Source organism: Theropithecus gelada, chromosome 2, assembly GCF_003255815.1.
Source record: "Theropithecus gelada isolate Dixy chromosome 2, Tgel_1.0, whole genome shotgun sequence".
Taxonomy (NCBI): Eukaryota; Metazoa; Chordata; class Mammalia; order Primates; family Cercopithecidae; genus Theropithecus; species Theropithecus gelada.
In genome coordinates, this window is record NC_037669.1 from 134,915,260 (window position 1) to 134,930,795 (window position 15,536).

At 37.8% G+C, this 15,536-nt stretch overlaps 1 protein-coding gene across 2 annotated transcripts; it reads left to right on the top strand.

The window, feature by feature from the left end:
• The first annotated feature begins 943 nt into the window (after positions 1-943).
• Positions 944-15,332, top strand: CCNL1 (cyclin L1). 2 transcript variants are annotated; one of them, XM_025375485.1, is made up of 11 exons: positions 944-2,066; positions 2,373-2,447; positions 2,885-2,994; positions 8,712-8,832; positions 9,631-9,695; positions 11,489-11,588; positions 11,701-11,805; positions 11,894-12,035; positions 12,282-12,393; positions 12,493-12,591; positions 15,233-15,332. In XM_025375485.1, exons 1-11 carry the CDS (start codon positions 1,764-1,766, stop codon positions 15,285-15,287), a joined length of 1,287 nt encoding a protein of 428 aa, XP_025231270.1. In that variant the 5' UTR covers positions 944-1,763; the 3' UTR covers positions 15,288-15,332. The 2 variants fall into 2 exon arrangements, with proteins under 2 accessions (XP_025231270.1, XP_025231269.1); XM_025375484.1 differs by lacking the exon at positions 15,233-15,332 and adding an exon at positions 13,280-14,129.
• Positions 15,333-15,536: the final 204 nt, after the last annotated feature.

The window sequence follows — 15,536 nt, forward strand, 5'->3', positions numbered from 1 at the left end:
GCCACGGCGGGCGGATCACCTGAGGTCAGGAGTTCAAGACCAGCCTAGCCAACATGGTGAAACCCCCTCTCTACAAAAATACAAAAATTAGCTGGGCATGTGGTGTGTGCCTGTAATCCCAGCTAGGGGAGGCTGAGGTGGGAGAATCGCTTGAACCCGGGAGGCGGAAGTTGCAGTGAGCCGAGATCGCGCCACTGCACTCCAGCTTGGGCGACAGAGCGAGACTCCACCTTAAAAAAAGAAAAAAAAAATCAACTGATAACAGGCGATTAACAGGAGACAAGGCATACATAACACCGGAGTAATAGCAGGAGAATCATTACCCAGTAGCTTAATGGAGTACAGAAGATTTTATATCCTTTTTTTCATAGGGGAAAGAGGAGATGGGAAATGTAGACATTTATTTTGAGAAGCAGCAAATGATTATTAGGAAGAATGAATGGACAGAAATTAATTAGCAAATAATTTTCTTTTGAGTTATCTTGTGAAAAAGTCCCTCCAGGCATGGCTGCATTTCTGTCTTTCTGAAATAGGATACCAGATCTCAGTGAGGGGAGGAATGCGATTGTTTCTTCTACAAAGAGGCTTCTCTAGTCTGGGAAGGAAATTTCAGAGAGTACCTCCCCGCACTTGGGGAAAGGGCGGGCAACAAGTCAAGGTTAGGGGGACCTGCATTATGAGGCAGCTTCTAAAGCCTCTCAGTCTTTGGGGTATCGCTTTCTGAGCGTCAAGAGTAAAACGTGATGCATTACTTTCCTTCCAACCTAGATTCTAGTAGTTTAGATCAGTATCATCGTTTTTACTTCAATGTTCAGGAAACGCTGGAAATTTCTAGCTAACATCACAGAAAAAAAAACCCACGAGGTTGACTTCACCTATTCTGCCTACCCTCGGCAGGTAACTATGTATGAACTGACACTCCCAGGCATAATCAAATTACCTCTGTCAAGTCCTCGCCCTAAGACTATTTTTGGAAACTAGGGATTTTCCAGATTACTGAAAGCCTTGTCAGTGTCAAAGGCCGGGCAGGAGTTTCGCAAGCGGAGCTACGAAAGCTGCCGCCCTCACGGTCATTCCTGTGCCTCCGCCCTACTTCCCCACACTGGCAAAAACACGCCCCCCGGGGAACTTTTATCTGGGAACCGATACAGTCCACTGTCCTGTGTTCTTCAAATACTGTAAAGCAGGATAAATACTGTAAAGCAGCCCTCTCCAGTTTCCTTGAGGGTCCCTTTATATTACACATTCGTCCACACACGACACCAGTCACCACTTTCACCCGCCAAAGCGCTCTCAGGTCGGCCGCCACTTCCCTTGGTACATGCGGAACACTGGCCGCGCTGAGGTTAAAGGAAGAGGCCGGAACGCAGGGTGAAGGGGCGCAGAGATGATAGCCAACGCCGCCATCTCTATTTTGGGCATAAGGGATCTTGTAAAGCTCCATTATTCGTGTGGCTAAGTATCACAAACAAGGTGGTGTCGACAGGCCTCGGCTAGAGAAGGCCTCCTTAGCCACTGATGACCCCAAGGTCTGTCGCAGCACCAAACACTCCTCGCAGGCCCAGATGCCGAGGGCGGAGGCGCGGCCTGAAGGGACTAGTTGGCGCGCGGCGGCCCGGCGTGGTGACGTCAGGGCGGAAGCGCACGCGGCGTGAAGCGGCCCAGAACCCGGCGGTCACGGGAATATCCGTCGCGCCGAGAACGCTGGTTAGTCTTGTTTCGGGTTCCGGCTGCGTTGAGCTTGCGTGCAGCTCGCTAAGACTATGGCGTCCGGGCCTCACTCGACAGCTACTGCTGCCGCCGCCGCCTCGTCTGCCGCCCCAAGCGCGGGCGGCTCCAGCTCCGGGACGACGACCACGACGACGACCACGACGGGAGGGATCCTGATCGGCGATCGCCTGTACTCGGAAGTTTCACTCACCATCGACCACTCTCTGATTCCGGAGGAGAGGCTCTCGCCCACCCCATCCATGCAGGACGGGCTTGACCTGCCCAGCGAGACAGACTTACGCATCCTGGGCTGCGAGCTCATCCAGGCCGCCGGCATTCTCCTCCGGCTGCCGCAGGTCAGTGCTCTGGCCCTGGGTCGGCTGGGCACTCCTCTCCTCCCCTCCGTCCCCTACGCCGCATCGCCGTATCACTGTGCCCCGGGAGGGTGGGGACGGCTCCCTCAGGCTCTCCCATTCGGGGCCCAGCCGGGGCCGGGGTGTGCCGGGGCGGGGGGCTGCGGAGGCGGAGAGAGGACCTGGCAGCGGGCTGTTCGCGGCGGCGGCGGGAGGGGAAAGGGAAGCGATCGGCGGCACAAAATGGCGGCGGCGCCTGGAGCGGGCCCGCCTGACCCCTGCGCTTCCGTTCTCCTCTCTTGTCTGCAGGTGGCGATGGCAACGGGGCAGGTGTTGTTTCATCGTTTTTTCTACTCCAAATCTTTCGTCAAACACAGTTTCGAGGTAAGCACAGCGGAGGCGGGTAAAAGGGATTTCTTCATCCGGAAATGGGCAGAAGTAGGGGTAGTGTTAGCAGCCAGCTTTTCCAGAAAGGGAGTGGTTTAGTTTAGGCCTTTGTACCTACTTCTCACTCGCCAGGAAGTGGAAACCTTTAGAGTGTGGTTCACAATCCAGAAAATGGATCCCGAGCCTAAGTGCCCTCTTAACGAGAAGTAGTTTTCAACCAAATACAGAAGTGCTGTGAGATTGAGCTTGACTCTGGAACCAAAATTAAGATGAGTGGAACAACAAAGAGTGTAGTACTAGCATAGCTGGTAGGCTTATGGCATAGAAATGTCCGCTCTAATTTTACTAAAGATTGTCCCACTTGTGTTCTAAAGTTTATTCTTCAAAGTGAGTTTAATCTAACAATGGCTTTTGTGGCTCGTGGCTTCTTACAGATTGTTGCTATGGCTTGTATTAATCTTGCATCAAAAATCGAAGAAGCACCTAGAAGAATAAGAGATGTGATTAATGTATTCCACCACCTACGCCAGTTAAGAGGAAAAAGGTAAGATTGGCATTATTGAACATAGCATCACTTGCTACTGCTGTACTGTGCACCCGTCATCAAATCAAAACATCTTTCCTCTCAAGTGAATATGGATGCAAAAGAAAACGGACTTTAATTTAGGTGTTAAAGTTCATATAGGAACACTGATATTTAAAATAATTTGAAAAAAGAAACATAATTAACCGGTTATCTAAAGTTTGTAGAGGCAGTTGCATTTATGGACAATCCTAACAGTGCTGTGAAGCCAGGCCTGTGGCTTAAGATTAAACAAGAAAGGGAGTACATTTGGCTCAAGTGTGAGTGTATTCTGTAAGTTATTTTTCCTCTCCCCTCTCTGGAAGACTGAAGGCTGTGGAAGTTTAAACACTGTAGTTTAAGTTAATATTGTGGCAAAGTTCTGTGTAGATTATGTTTTTCTACTCGAAGTCCCAGTTAATTCTTTATCAATTGAGGTTGGCTTTTGTTAGAGTACTTCTCAACATTGAACTACGATATATCGAATAATACCGGATCTGAAAGGACTGCAGGATGATAAAGTTTGAAGTTTGAAGTCAAAGGGAATAAACAGGTATTTTGTTTTGGTCAGATACAGTCTCAGTGAGTGGGTTAGAAAATTAACAAGATTGACTGGGTTGCATTTAGATAAGGCTCATTTATTTGATGTTGTAAGAAAATACAGAGACTGAAATAGTATCTCGTAGGTGTTGTGGTAACATAATTTTATGTGGACCTATGTGTTCCTGTGAGGTAGTACCAAAAAGTTTGTTGCAGGACTTCCTGCATCTACAGGTGACTTTCAGTACATGCTGCAGAAGGATATATTTGGTGTAGATTAGTTTTTGTATTCACTCTTTAAGGAATTGTAGTGATGTTAGTCAGTGTACTGAGTTTGAAAGGAAGTTATTAAAAGGATTATAAGTTGTTCTGGGGGCTGGGTATGTTGGTTAGTGCTGTTAGTATCCTATATGTGTAGTCCTTATTGGCTGAATCTGTAAGTTGGCAGTAATGGAACTATTCAGACAAGCAAATATTAAAGCAACTTTAAGATGACTAGTCTATTCTGTGAGTCTACAGACAGTTCTTTTTAAAAAAAAAATATCCTAGTCAAAAAGTCTGAAACAGTTTTTCTACATACTTTTTCTCCCCCATCTTTTCTCATTCACCTTAACTGTGTCCAGGGATAGAGTAATTTTTAAATTCTAAAACATCTTTTAGTTTGTTGATGAGTCCCTGGGAATTGGGAAGATTTCAAATTGGTCTTTGGTATGGTCTGAGCATTAATCTGTATTTAGATACCTGGCTGATTCTTCAGGATGTTTAAAGTTATGACACTAATACAAGGCTCTATCTTTAGTCAAAGGTTTCTCTTTGCTTAAAGGAAATGGTTTTCTAGTATTATTCTTTGAACCATTGAGCCAGCTATTATGTAATCATATGATTATCTTTTGTGAAATTTTCCTGTGAGACTAAGTTTTCTTCGTTGATGTCAGTCAGAATAGGTCTTAACTGTAAAAACCATGGAATTTAAAATAATATAATCTCACCTGATCGTTGTGTCTGATGTAACTTTGTTTTTTGGGTCATTATTACAGAGAAACTGATTTTGTTTCAATCTTAGAAGTCTGATTATAGCAAAATTTAAAAGGAGTTGTTAATTGCATGGAAGCCTTTTTTTAAAGCAGGATGTAAAAGTGTTTCTATGCATATTACAAGTTTACTCAAGCACGTAACTTGTATATGTTATTAACTTCAACTCTTTTTTCCCTTGCAACCGACTATACAGCGACCAGCTACATTTACCAAAGCCTGGGTGATGTGGAGTGGTACATAGAGATGAAGCTGTCGTCATGGCAACAGTGAGTGAAGTATCGAAAATCCCCAAGGAGAAGCCAGTGCTCTGAGAATAGGTCACTGGAATCGGGGACTAACAGGTTGGCCACTGGTGAACCATTTAGAAAAACTCCTGTTTCTTGTTACAAGCTTTTGTCTTTGCTGTCCAAGTTATTAGAACTATAGCTTTGTATTTATTTTTGCACAGGTTAATGTCATTAGAAAGTACTGTCGGTATTATACGTTAGTTAGGTAAAGCATACTTGTCTTGATGATGCTATTTGTTTTAATCTAGTTTATTTGTAACTTTAAATTGTAGTGTGACTGTGACAGTTACAGTGGAGATACATTATTCATGTCGCCTGTAGGTCATTGGTCTCTTCACCCTGGCTACACATTGAGAATTAGCAGAGGAGCTTTTTAAAAAGTACCAGTGCTTAGTTCCCAACCTGGATTGTTTGGCCTATTCCTCCTTCAATTTTTTGTGGTTCAATAGTTATTTTTTAAGTTCACAATAAATGGCTAAATTTAGAGGGACGATTGCTTTTTCATTGTAGTAGTTTCCAAATATTTACTTTTGAGATGCAGCGTATTAAAATTTTCAAAGACTGCTTTAACCATTCTCATTAGTAAATGTCATGTACTTTCAGTGTATCCATAGATAATAAAAGTTGGATAGGTACGAATTGGAAAGGTATTAAGTGATGTTATTTAATCTACCAGCTTTCTATAGTATAATTCTGTGGCTCTACAAGGTGGCCTTCAGTTTGTTTAAATACCTATAAGGAATGTTTCTACTTTTAAGTAGGCATTACAGATTTTTTGTATATTGCTTGGCAGTATGCCTCTTTGTAAACTACCTATCTCTTACAGTCTCTTGAGAACCTGGTTCCAAAATTTCTCAGTCTTTGTAACACATAAATGAGACTAACCATGTTTGGACTTTGTAATTTTTGTTATTGTTGAGTTATATGTCAATTACATAATCATGCTAAAGGAAAAAAGCTCCTCTAACAAACCATATAATAAACTTCTAATTACCGAAGACCAGGATTTTCTAAAACTGAAAATAATTCTCTTATAAATCAGAAACATCGGACAATAGAAACTTAAAGCAGAAATTGAGTTTGTGTGTTGATAATGAAAATTATTTCTGAGTTTTCTCTGAATAGATGAAGACTTCTTTTTTAAAGAGATTTTAAAATGCCACCTCCCCAGACTTTATTGGCAAGGAAAGTTTACCTGATTAGGGAGGAAAAAATTCTAGCAGACCTTAATTTAATGTGCTTTTTGCAACAGAAAGTACTGATTTGTAATTTGAAACTTTGTTTACTGCTGGTTTATGGAGATACATTTTTTTAAATTTATGATACAAAGTAATCTCTACCAGGTAGTTGTAAATTACAGGTGCACCCTTGATTTGTGAGGTAGAACCAATTCTGAACAAAATAAAAGTGTCTGGTTTTAGGTTATATACCCACAAAGTTAACTTTGAAAATTGTGGGTAATAAATAGCAGGATTAAGCAAGAAGTTAAGTGTATATTGAATTATGGTAAATAATGCGTTTAGTTTTCTTAAATCTGTTTTGATGTCGTTGGGATTTTGACACAAAAACAGAATATTGTGTATAAGTCTGATTTGGGACTAAATAGTAGCTATAATTCAAACAAATATTTAGCTGCTTTAGTGTAATTGCAAGAACAAATGAATTATATCACCATTTGAAGGCAGCTCTTAAAGCAAGTTATGTTAAGAGGTGTCATTTTTATTAACAAATAGAGAAAAATGAGACAACTATATTTTCATAAAATTACATTTTATTAGGGATTTTGATGATACCATTTTCTGTCTGGATTGCAACGGGTTAAGAGTTAAAACAGTGTGCAGCTGTAACACTGGAGCTATTTTATCTCTTAATGCCAGTTAAGGAGAGCCATTAGATAACACCACCATAAGTTAAATAGAGTCTGAGGTTGGTGTAATTTTTTTCCAAATTTCCTATAATGATAATACCTGATCATAAACCTTAAGATCTTTGGAATATGTTTATATGTATGTATGTATATGTGTATGTATATATATAGAGAGAGAGAGAGGTTGCTTTCATGAGAATTAAGTTTGACTTATTTTCCAAAGAGCAATTTGTAGCCTACTGTCCTGATAAAATGGATTCATCATTACACGTTAATATTAGAAAGCAGCTCAATGAGGCCAGCTGGTGGCCTCATTCCTCATAGGTGTGAGGAATGGGTCTGAGTGAAGGCCATTTTAAGTAACAGATGTCTTTTGTTTTGTTAGTTCTGCCAATTTTTGTTTAGTAAGCATTCCAGTTTCTGTAATAATTTTAAATGGAGGAAAGTAAGGAAAATGTGTGATAACTGACTTTTTACTCTAATGTTACCATAGGGATAATGAAGTTCATTGCAGATTGTTTTCTAACCTTTGGTGCATGTATCAAAGTAGATTTTTGTTTTAAAAATATGAGATACATTTTTCTGGATCTGATGTTTATTGGGGTAGAGAGGATGACTGTCTTAAAAATAGATCGTGTATCCTGCCTAGAGCAAAGACTCTTAAGTCTTTTGGCTGAAAATGAAATGAGTATGGACAAAAATATTGAAGTATTCTACTTTTACCATATAATCAGCGTCTTGATAACAATTGTAGTTTTTGTTGGTTGGATCTAAGAATGTGTTGGACTTGGGTAAATTTCAGACATGACCAACAACAGAAAACAAAAGCCCAATTCCTTAACCTTTCCTGACTGAAACTTCTCGGGAAGAAACCAGTTCCGAATTGTAAGACATAAGTAAGATCGTCTTTTATTGTAAGTTTTTAAGCTATGTAATAGGTTTTTAAACTATATAATAAAACATATGGGGATAACATCAGTTGAATGTGCTACTTTTAAAGCATTAAACCACTAACATAAGCCTTCTGTATTATAGAAACTTCCGAGTTACCAAAATTTAGTCTGGCACAGAGCCCTTGAATATGTTCTGGTTCCCTCACTATAGCCCTTCATTCTCTTCTGTATTAATACTAAAGCATATTGCCTAATACCCACAACCCTGACCAAATTTTGGCCTGGATCTCATGGGTCACGTGGAGTTTTAAATGTGATTTTTAATTTATTTGGGTAATTGACCTGAATCTATAGTTTTCAGATTACTTTTTTAAACAGGTAGGCTCTTAACAACAGATTGTTAAAAACATTACCCCATTGGAGGGGAATCTGGATTAACTACCCACTGTTCCCCCCCAACTTTTGAAAAATTTTGGCCATAAACCAGCCAAGAGTTATTGTTTTATAGAATGACTGAAAAATCAGTATGATCTTTGAGGACTTTATAGTACTGTAAATCTTAGGAGCACGTTAGTTTTTTTTTTTTTTTTTTAAGCCAGTCAAATAGCAGTGGGGGGATTGTATACCAACTTTAGTGACACTGATTTTAGTAAGTTCTGATAACCCACTACCATCGGACCAGCCTGGAGCACATTACTTTGGCCAGTGGAAAGTCTCTTGGAGAGACTTTGAGGTTTGTGATAACAAATCATGCTATCACTAAAGTTAAATACATATATATATATATACTCCTAGAATATAAGCAGAATGGAAAAGTTGGCAAGGATGAATTAGAGCATTGGAGTGAATTTTTTTCATTACAGAATCGTTAGTTCCTTTAGGAACTTAGTCTCGTAGATGTATATATTTAATTAGCATAACTTGGACAGCACAAGATTAATGCTTTAACTTGTTTGCAGGAGTTTAAAAAGCTGGTTTCTGTTGCCAATAGTTGGTTGGAAGGGAAAATGGAGATGCCACAAATAAAATTTTTTGGATGTGCAAAACAGTTTTGATTTTATTTCTTACAAACTATAGGACTCCAAGCCCCCTGATCCTTGATCAGAACTACATTAACACCAAAAATCAAGTTATCAAAGCAGAGAGGAGGGTGCTAAAGGAGTTGGGATTTTGTGTTCATGTCAAGCATCCTCATAAGGTGAGTTGTAGAGTACAGAGATTGGGTTCGTAAGTATTAGGACTTTTCTAAAAATTCTATTTTATATGAATTTATGTTTCTATCTGAGCATTAACCTTGGTTTTAAAAAGCATTCCTTTAAAGGTTCAGGCTTCATCGAAAAACATTCTTTTGGATGTTGAGATTTATCAGTAAAGTGACAGTCAAAAATGTAGGTTCAAATCTTAAATCTTAATTGTGTGCTCATAGAGAAGTTATTTTTGTTTCTGTGGTTAAAGTCCCAGTTTTTCCACCTAGAATACAGAGATGTAAAGTTCCTCATTCCAAGGAATAAATGTGTAGCTACAAAAGTGTCTGGCACACTTACTGTCATAGTAGAATGTTCTAAGTGTGTTGGCTGCTCACTGTTAGCATTATCGGAAATTTGTTTCTTCCAACATCTCTTAGCTTTCTCTTACCGCAATATAAGCGGTAGAGTGAGTTACCCAGGTCAGGACTACCTGGGCTAGAAATGTACCTTGGCAAATTAGGTGAAATAATCTAGCACAGTGCCCATCACATAGTAAAGTGCCAATGAAAAATACTCTTTTAGTTTCCTTTTTTTCCTGTACAATTCTGAAATGTACTTCTAAACAGAATTTATATAAAATCTAGTCATATAACAGTTCACAATAGAATCTTACGTACATTTAAATTGGTCTGTATTATCGATGCAGAATTATAACTTGAATCTAACATTTTCAATTACTTTTTTCATTGAACTCTACTCGGAAAGAACTACCAGTATACTAAATTGAGTTTTTTTCCCTTGTCCTTCAGATCATTGTTATGTATTTACAAGTCTTAGAATGTGAACGTAATCAAACCCTGGTTCAAACTGCCTGGTAAGTCACTTTTTTAGATTTCTTTCCTAGCCAGGAAAACAGAAGCAGAAATAAAGTAAGTTTCATTTTCCCTTTCCAAAATAATGAGATAAGTTTGTTTGGGGCTTTTTGTTGTTTTTTGTTTTTGTTTTTTTTTAACCAAAAGGTAAATAATGCTTATTTCTGCTTCCTGTTTTCTTGGCTTGACTAATTACTTTTAATGGAGAACTCAATTTAACTTTGTTCTTTTTTCTACTCTTTAATTAAAGGGTAGTCCATGATGGTAAGTCATAGAACTCTGCCCTCTGCACTTCAGCCCATGACCTCAGGATGGCCTGATTGGCTACCCTGCTCTCCAGCCAATCCAGTGCAAGCTCTCATCCGAGATTCACTGAAGTGGTCCATATCCATCTGGCAGCATCTTCTAGTTCTGTCGGGGTGTCAAAAGGATTTGTATATTTGCTTCTAGAAGTAACTATTTGACATGCCTATGTATTTAATGTATACTTGTAACTATCAAAATGAATAGTTCATTTTTGATAGATTTGTTGTCCAGCCATTATGAATTAAATGGTTTCTTATTAGGAGTTTGACTAAATTTTTATTTTTAGTATGTATAGCGTGAATTCTACCAAAGGAGACTACAAACTTGCAGCTTAAAATGGGAACCAGTTCCCACACTGGCTTAATTTATATAACTGCTTGGCTGTATTGCGGGTAATATTAGAAGCAAGAAGCACTTCATTTTTAAAAGAGATGTTACTATTATATTGCTTAAATGCTTTAGCACTTGGACTTTTTGAGATGCAGATGTGTGATTTAGAGTGCTGGCTTATTTAAAGGTCAAGCCAAGGAGTTTGTGGATCAGCCACAACTACTGTTTCCTAAGACTATTGATGTGAAGGACTTAGTGAAGTAATTTTTATATTTTGGACTTCCCAGCAAGATGTCCTTTTAATGACTGCCATGCTTCTTTTGGACTCAGTAAATATTTGTAATGTTAGAAAAGTCTCATTACTTTTATAAAATGCATGACATTTTAAGTATGTGTTGCATAAAATGGATTATAGCAGTTCTCATGATTTAGGATTTTTAAGAAATAGTCCATTTAATTTCAGCTTAACCTTTTAAATGACCTGTAAAATTTCTTTAATAGTTTAGGAATGTTGTGGGGAGAGTTCATTAATAAAAGTTCAGCAATTTTTTAACTGAAGTAGTTTATCTCTTTTACCTAGTCACAAAAAAGGTATGTAAACAAGGCCATTATATGTGTTTATTGCTCTTTACTTCCCTATCTAGATTTTCTAAATATCTTAATTTTCTTAATATAAGTTTAACTTGTTACCTACTGAAAATGCCTTTTTACCCCTGTTAACGGTATTTTGAGCTTTTGAAAAGAACTTGGTTGACACTGCTTTTATTGTGGATAAAGGAGAGATGGTCAGTAATTAATGGCTTGAAGTATTATTGGAGTGGTTTATCATTTCTGAAACTAATCATGTGAGAATTGACTTTGAAAGCATTGCTTTTTACAGAAATATATTAACTTTAGGAGTAATTTCTAGTTGGATTGTAATACGAAATAATTTAAAAGAGCTTTGCTCATATATAGGAAAATTGCAAATGGTCCTACTATTAAATTCTTACTGCTTACTGATTTTTTTGAATTAAGAGTTGTTATATGCTAGAATATGAGGATGTGAATATAAATAAGAGAAGAAAAAAGAATAAAGTAGATTGAGTCTCCAATTTTATGTAAGCTTCAGAAGAACTGGTTTGTTTACATACAAGCTTATAGTTGAAATATTTTTCAGGAATTACATGAATGACAGTCTTCGAACCAATGTTTTTGTTCGATTTCAACCAGAGACTATAGCATGTGCTTGCATCTACCTTGCAGCTAGAGCACTTCAGGTAGGTGTATATTTCCCATTTTGTTCTGTAGGATAAATCACACAAATTTTCGGTGGTTCCAATACAGATTTAGCAAAAATTTAATCTAAACCATTCTGTTCTTATGGTTTAGATTCCATTGCCAACTCGTCCCCATTGGTTTCTTCTTTTTGGTACTACGGAAGAGGAAATCCAGGAAATCTGCATAGAAACGCTTAGGCTTTATACCAGAAAAAAGGTATTCTCTATTTACTTGTTTGTGCCAAGATGCTAAGAGTCTAAGCTACTGTAAGGGAGAAATGCTAACTTTTTTTTTTCCCCAACAGCCAAACTATGAATTACTGGAAAAAGAAGTAGAAAAAAGAAAAGTAGCCTTACAAGAAGCCAAATTAAAAGCAAAGGGATTGAATCCTGATGGAACTCCAGCCCTTTCAACCCTCGGTGGATTTTCTCCAGCCTCCAAGCCATGTAAGATGTATTTAGAATTAAAACGACTTGGGGGCACTGAAAGTGTATTTCTATTAGAGAGCTTTTACATTTGAAAGTTGCATAGAGAAAAATGATGTTAAGAAACTGCTACTATGTTCTCTTATGGCAGTCAGCTAAAGACTGATACTTGGAAGCGGAAGCATGGTACTTTGAGTTACATTTAGAAACAACTTTTTGGCCCTCTGTTAAATCCAGTAGTTAACATGCTGTTATGTCTTTTAAAAGCATCGCCAAGAGAAGTAAAAGCTGAAGAGAAATCACCAATCTCCATTAATGTGAAGACAGTAAAAAAAGAACCTGAGGATAGACAACAGGCTTCCAAAAGCCCTTACAATGGGTGAGTATACTTGGGCTGGAAAACTGGCTTGAGGAATCTTTTATGTGTTTACTTTTTAACACACTAAGTTTGTAACTAATGTGTCATGATTTTTTGAAGTGTAAGAAAAGACAGCAAGAGAAGTAGAAATAGCAGAAGTGCAAGTCGATCAAGGTCAAGAACACGATCACGTTCTAGATCACATACTCCAAGAAGACAGTAAGTAAATGTTTTCTTAGAGAAGCAGTCTTATTTGGAGTTTTTAAAGGTTAATGTTTTTTCTTTAAAAATTGAACATAGATTATTTTCAAAGTTAGGTTAGAATTAGGCTTTTAATATGAGATAAATTATGAGAAATGAGTTTGGAGATGTTCTGGACATACAGTATCTTAATGGCATTCTGTTATATTTTCTCCCATGTTTTTTGGAGAAGTGTAGGAGCTACCCACAAAGTGCTTGAGGGCCATAGTATTGTTTTTAATGTGAAAACTCCTTTTTTTAAAAATTTCAGTTAGAAAATGTATTTCATTAACCCCTTATTAATAACTAATAATCAAATTAACCAATGAATCCTTCCTAGTTAGGCTTGTAATTAGATTGTTAGCTCCTCGTGGCTCTTCAATGTCTTTTGAACATGTGGGAGATATTTAATAAAAAGCATAGCTCTAGGACACTAAAAATTGCTAATTACTCGCCTTGGAATATAGACATAAGAACATTTGCTTAAGATTTAATATGTTATATATAGGCTTGGGCATACAGCAGTGATGGGTGGGGAGATTTTGAAAAGTTCTGGTTTGTCATTTATGTAGCTGGTAGTTTTGTTTTGAACCTGTTATGAGCAACCACCAGAGTAATCTGTTCCCCATAGAAACTGAACCTAAACTTCAAATTTTTATTATCTAAGCTATAATAATAGGCGGAGTCGATCTGGAACATACAGCTCGAGATCAAGAAGCAGGTCCCGCAGTCACAGTGAAAGCCCTCGAAGACATCATAATCATGGTTCTCCTCACCTTAAGGCCAAGCATACCAGAGATGATTTAAAAAGTTCAAACAGACATGGTCATAAAAGGAAAAAATCTCGTTCTCGATCTCAGAGCAAGTCTCGGGATCACTCAGATGCAGCCAAGAAGCACAGGCATGAAAGGGGACATCATAGAGACAGGCGTGAACGATCTCGCTCCTTTGAGAGGTCCCATAAAAGCAAGCACCATGGTGGCAGTCGCTCAGGACATGGCAGGCACAGGCGCTGATTTTCTCTTCCTTTGAGCCTGCATCAGTTCTTGGTTTTGCCTATCTACAGTGTGATGTATGGACTCAATCAAAACATTAAACGCAAACTGATTAGGATTTGATTTCTTGAAACCCTCTAGGTCTCTAGAACACTGAGGACATTTTCTTTTGAAAAGAACTATGTTAATTTTTTTGCACATTAAAATGCCCTAGCAGTATCTAATTAAAAACCATGGTCAGGTTCAATTGTACTTTATTATAGTTGTGTATTGTTTATTGCTATAAGAACTGGAGCGTGAATTCTGTAAAAATGTATCTTATTTTTATACAGATAAAATTGCAGACACTGTTCTATTTAAGTGGTTATTTGTTTAAATGATGGTGAATACTTTCTTAACACTGGTTTGTCTGCATGTGTAAAGATTTTTACAAGGAAATAAAATACAAATCTTGTTTTTTCTAAACTGCTTCAAATATCTTATTTAAATAAATTATTAAAAAGCAAAATTTTAATAGCAAAATGGCTGTACTGGTTTTCTGATGAACTTATTCTTTCCTCCATTAGATGGTAGTATGAGATTAGTAAAATGCAATTCTTAACTGCATCGTGAGCTATTGTAAGTCTTCACTGTGTATATGGAAAAAGGGAATGGGAGTCACCCAACAATGTAACATTAAATATTGTAGCACTAAACCAAAAACCCTGATTTGCATAAGGTAATTTTGAGTCAGATTTAAGTACTATTTCTGAAATGAGGTGCTGTATTGAATGAACCAAAACTTAGTAACTATTGAGCTTTAACAGTTCTGTATAATTTAGGCATTTAATGTTATGACTTATGTAGGCTAGGAGAAGAGGCGAGGCCCCTGAACTTGAGTCGTTGATAGAATACAAGCTGATCACAAAGAAGTGAAGTTTTGATGAAAAAGCCAGAATTTCTATCCAAATGAATGTTTTCAAGTTACTCACATTTGGTATTTTTTTCAAGATTTTGGAAATCAGTTTACAGATCTTAAAAGTCAAAAATGTTGCATTACTTTATAATTACACTAAGGTCTCCATTACATTTATTTTACCTACTTTAATTGTCCACTAGACTTGGCTCCAAGTGATTTGTTGCTGTTTCAAGAAATAAAATACACCCACAAAGAGGAAGATGTATTACTGCTAAGGATATTTTTAAAAATAAAGTTACAGCTTCTGAAGAGCATTCCAAAGTCTTACAATGTGTTCACCAATGGCAAGTGGTGGAGGCTGGAAAAAATAGCTTCTCAAGGCAACTCCTTTGAAGGAGATGAGATTCATTAGGATATAAAAGTGTTGGGAGTCCTACTTAAATCAGTTATAGTTGTAACTATAAAGACTAACCAGAAACTAACAAGACCCAGTGTAAATTAGCCACTTCATGCTTGAAAGAGGGTAGATAGTTCATTAAGACTTTTCTGCATGATTTGTAATACACATTGCTGAATTATAAGTTGATATTCTGAAAAGCTAACTGCTTCTAAATGCTAAACAGTTTGTTTCCTTTACAAGACATTGAAAAAAGGCAGAGGCAAATGTCAGCAAAGGCCCTGTTAGCAAATTAATCTTGAATTTTTTTCAACTTTTTTTTTTTTTTAGAGACGAGGTCTTGCTACGTTGCCCAGGTCGGTCACGAACTCCTGGCCTCAAGTGATCCTCCCACCTCAGCCTCCCAAGTATTAAATTCTTATTGAAATTACTTATGTGCTTTATCTTTGCTGGGAAATAGGAGTGCTGTGGGTGAGGGTTGTTTGTGAAGATGGGGAATTGTGGAGGATACACCTGCATGTGGAATGAGGTTTGTATGTTAACAGTGTTTTTAGAGGTGGCTTTGTGGGCTAGACCAAGATTTTTTTCAGGGTCTTGATTTTTGTCTTATTGTCTGTTACTGAATCTGTTTTCT

Excerpts from the sequence above, each read along its gene's own strand:
- CCNL1 (XM_025375484.1), top strand. The coding sequence starts at position 1,764 with ATGGCGTCCGGGCCTCACTCGACAGCTACTGCTGCCGCCGCCGCCTCG. Across the intron at positions 11,589-11,700 it reads TTGCAGCTAGAGCACTTCAG|ATTCCATTGCCAACTCGTCC; the intron begins GTAGGTGTATAT and ends CTTATGGTTTAG. Across the intron at positions 12,036-12,281 it reads TTCTCCAGCCTCCAAGCCAT|CATCGCCAAGAGAAGTAAAA; the intron begins GTAAGATGTATT and ends GTCTTTTAAAAG.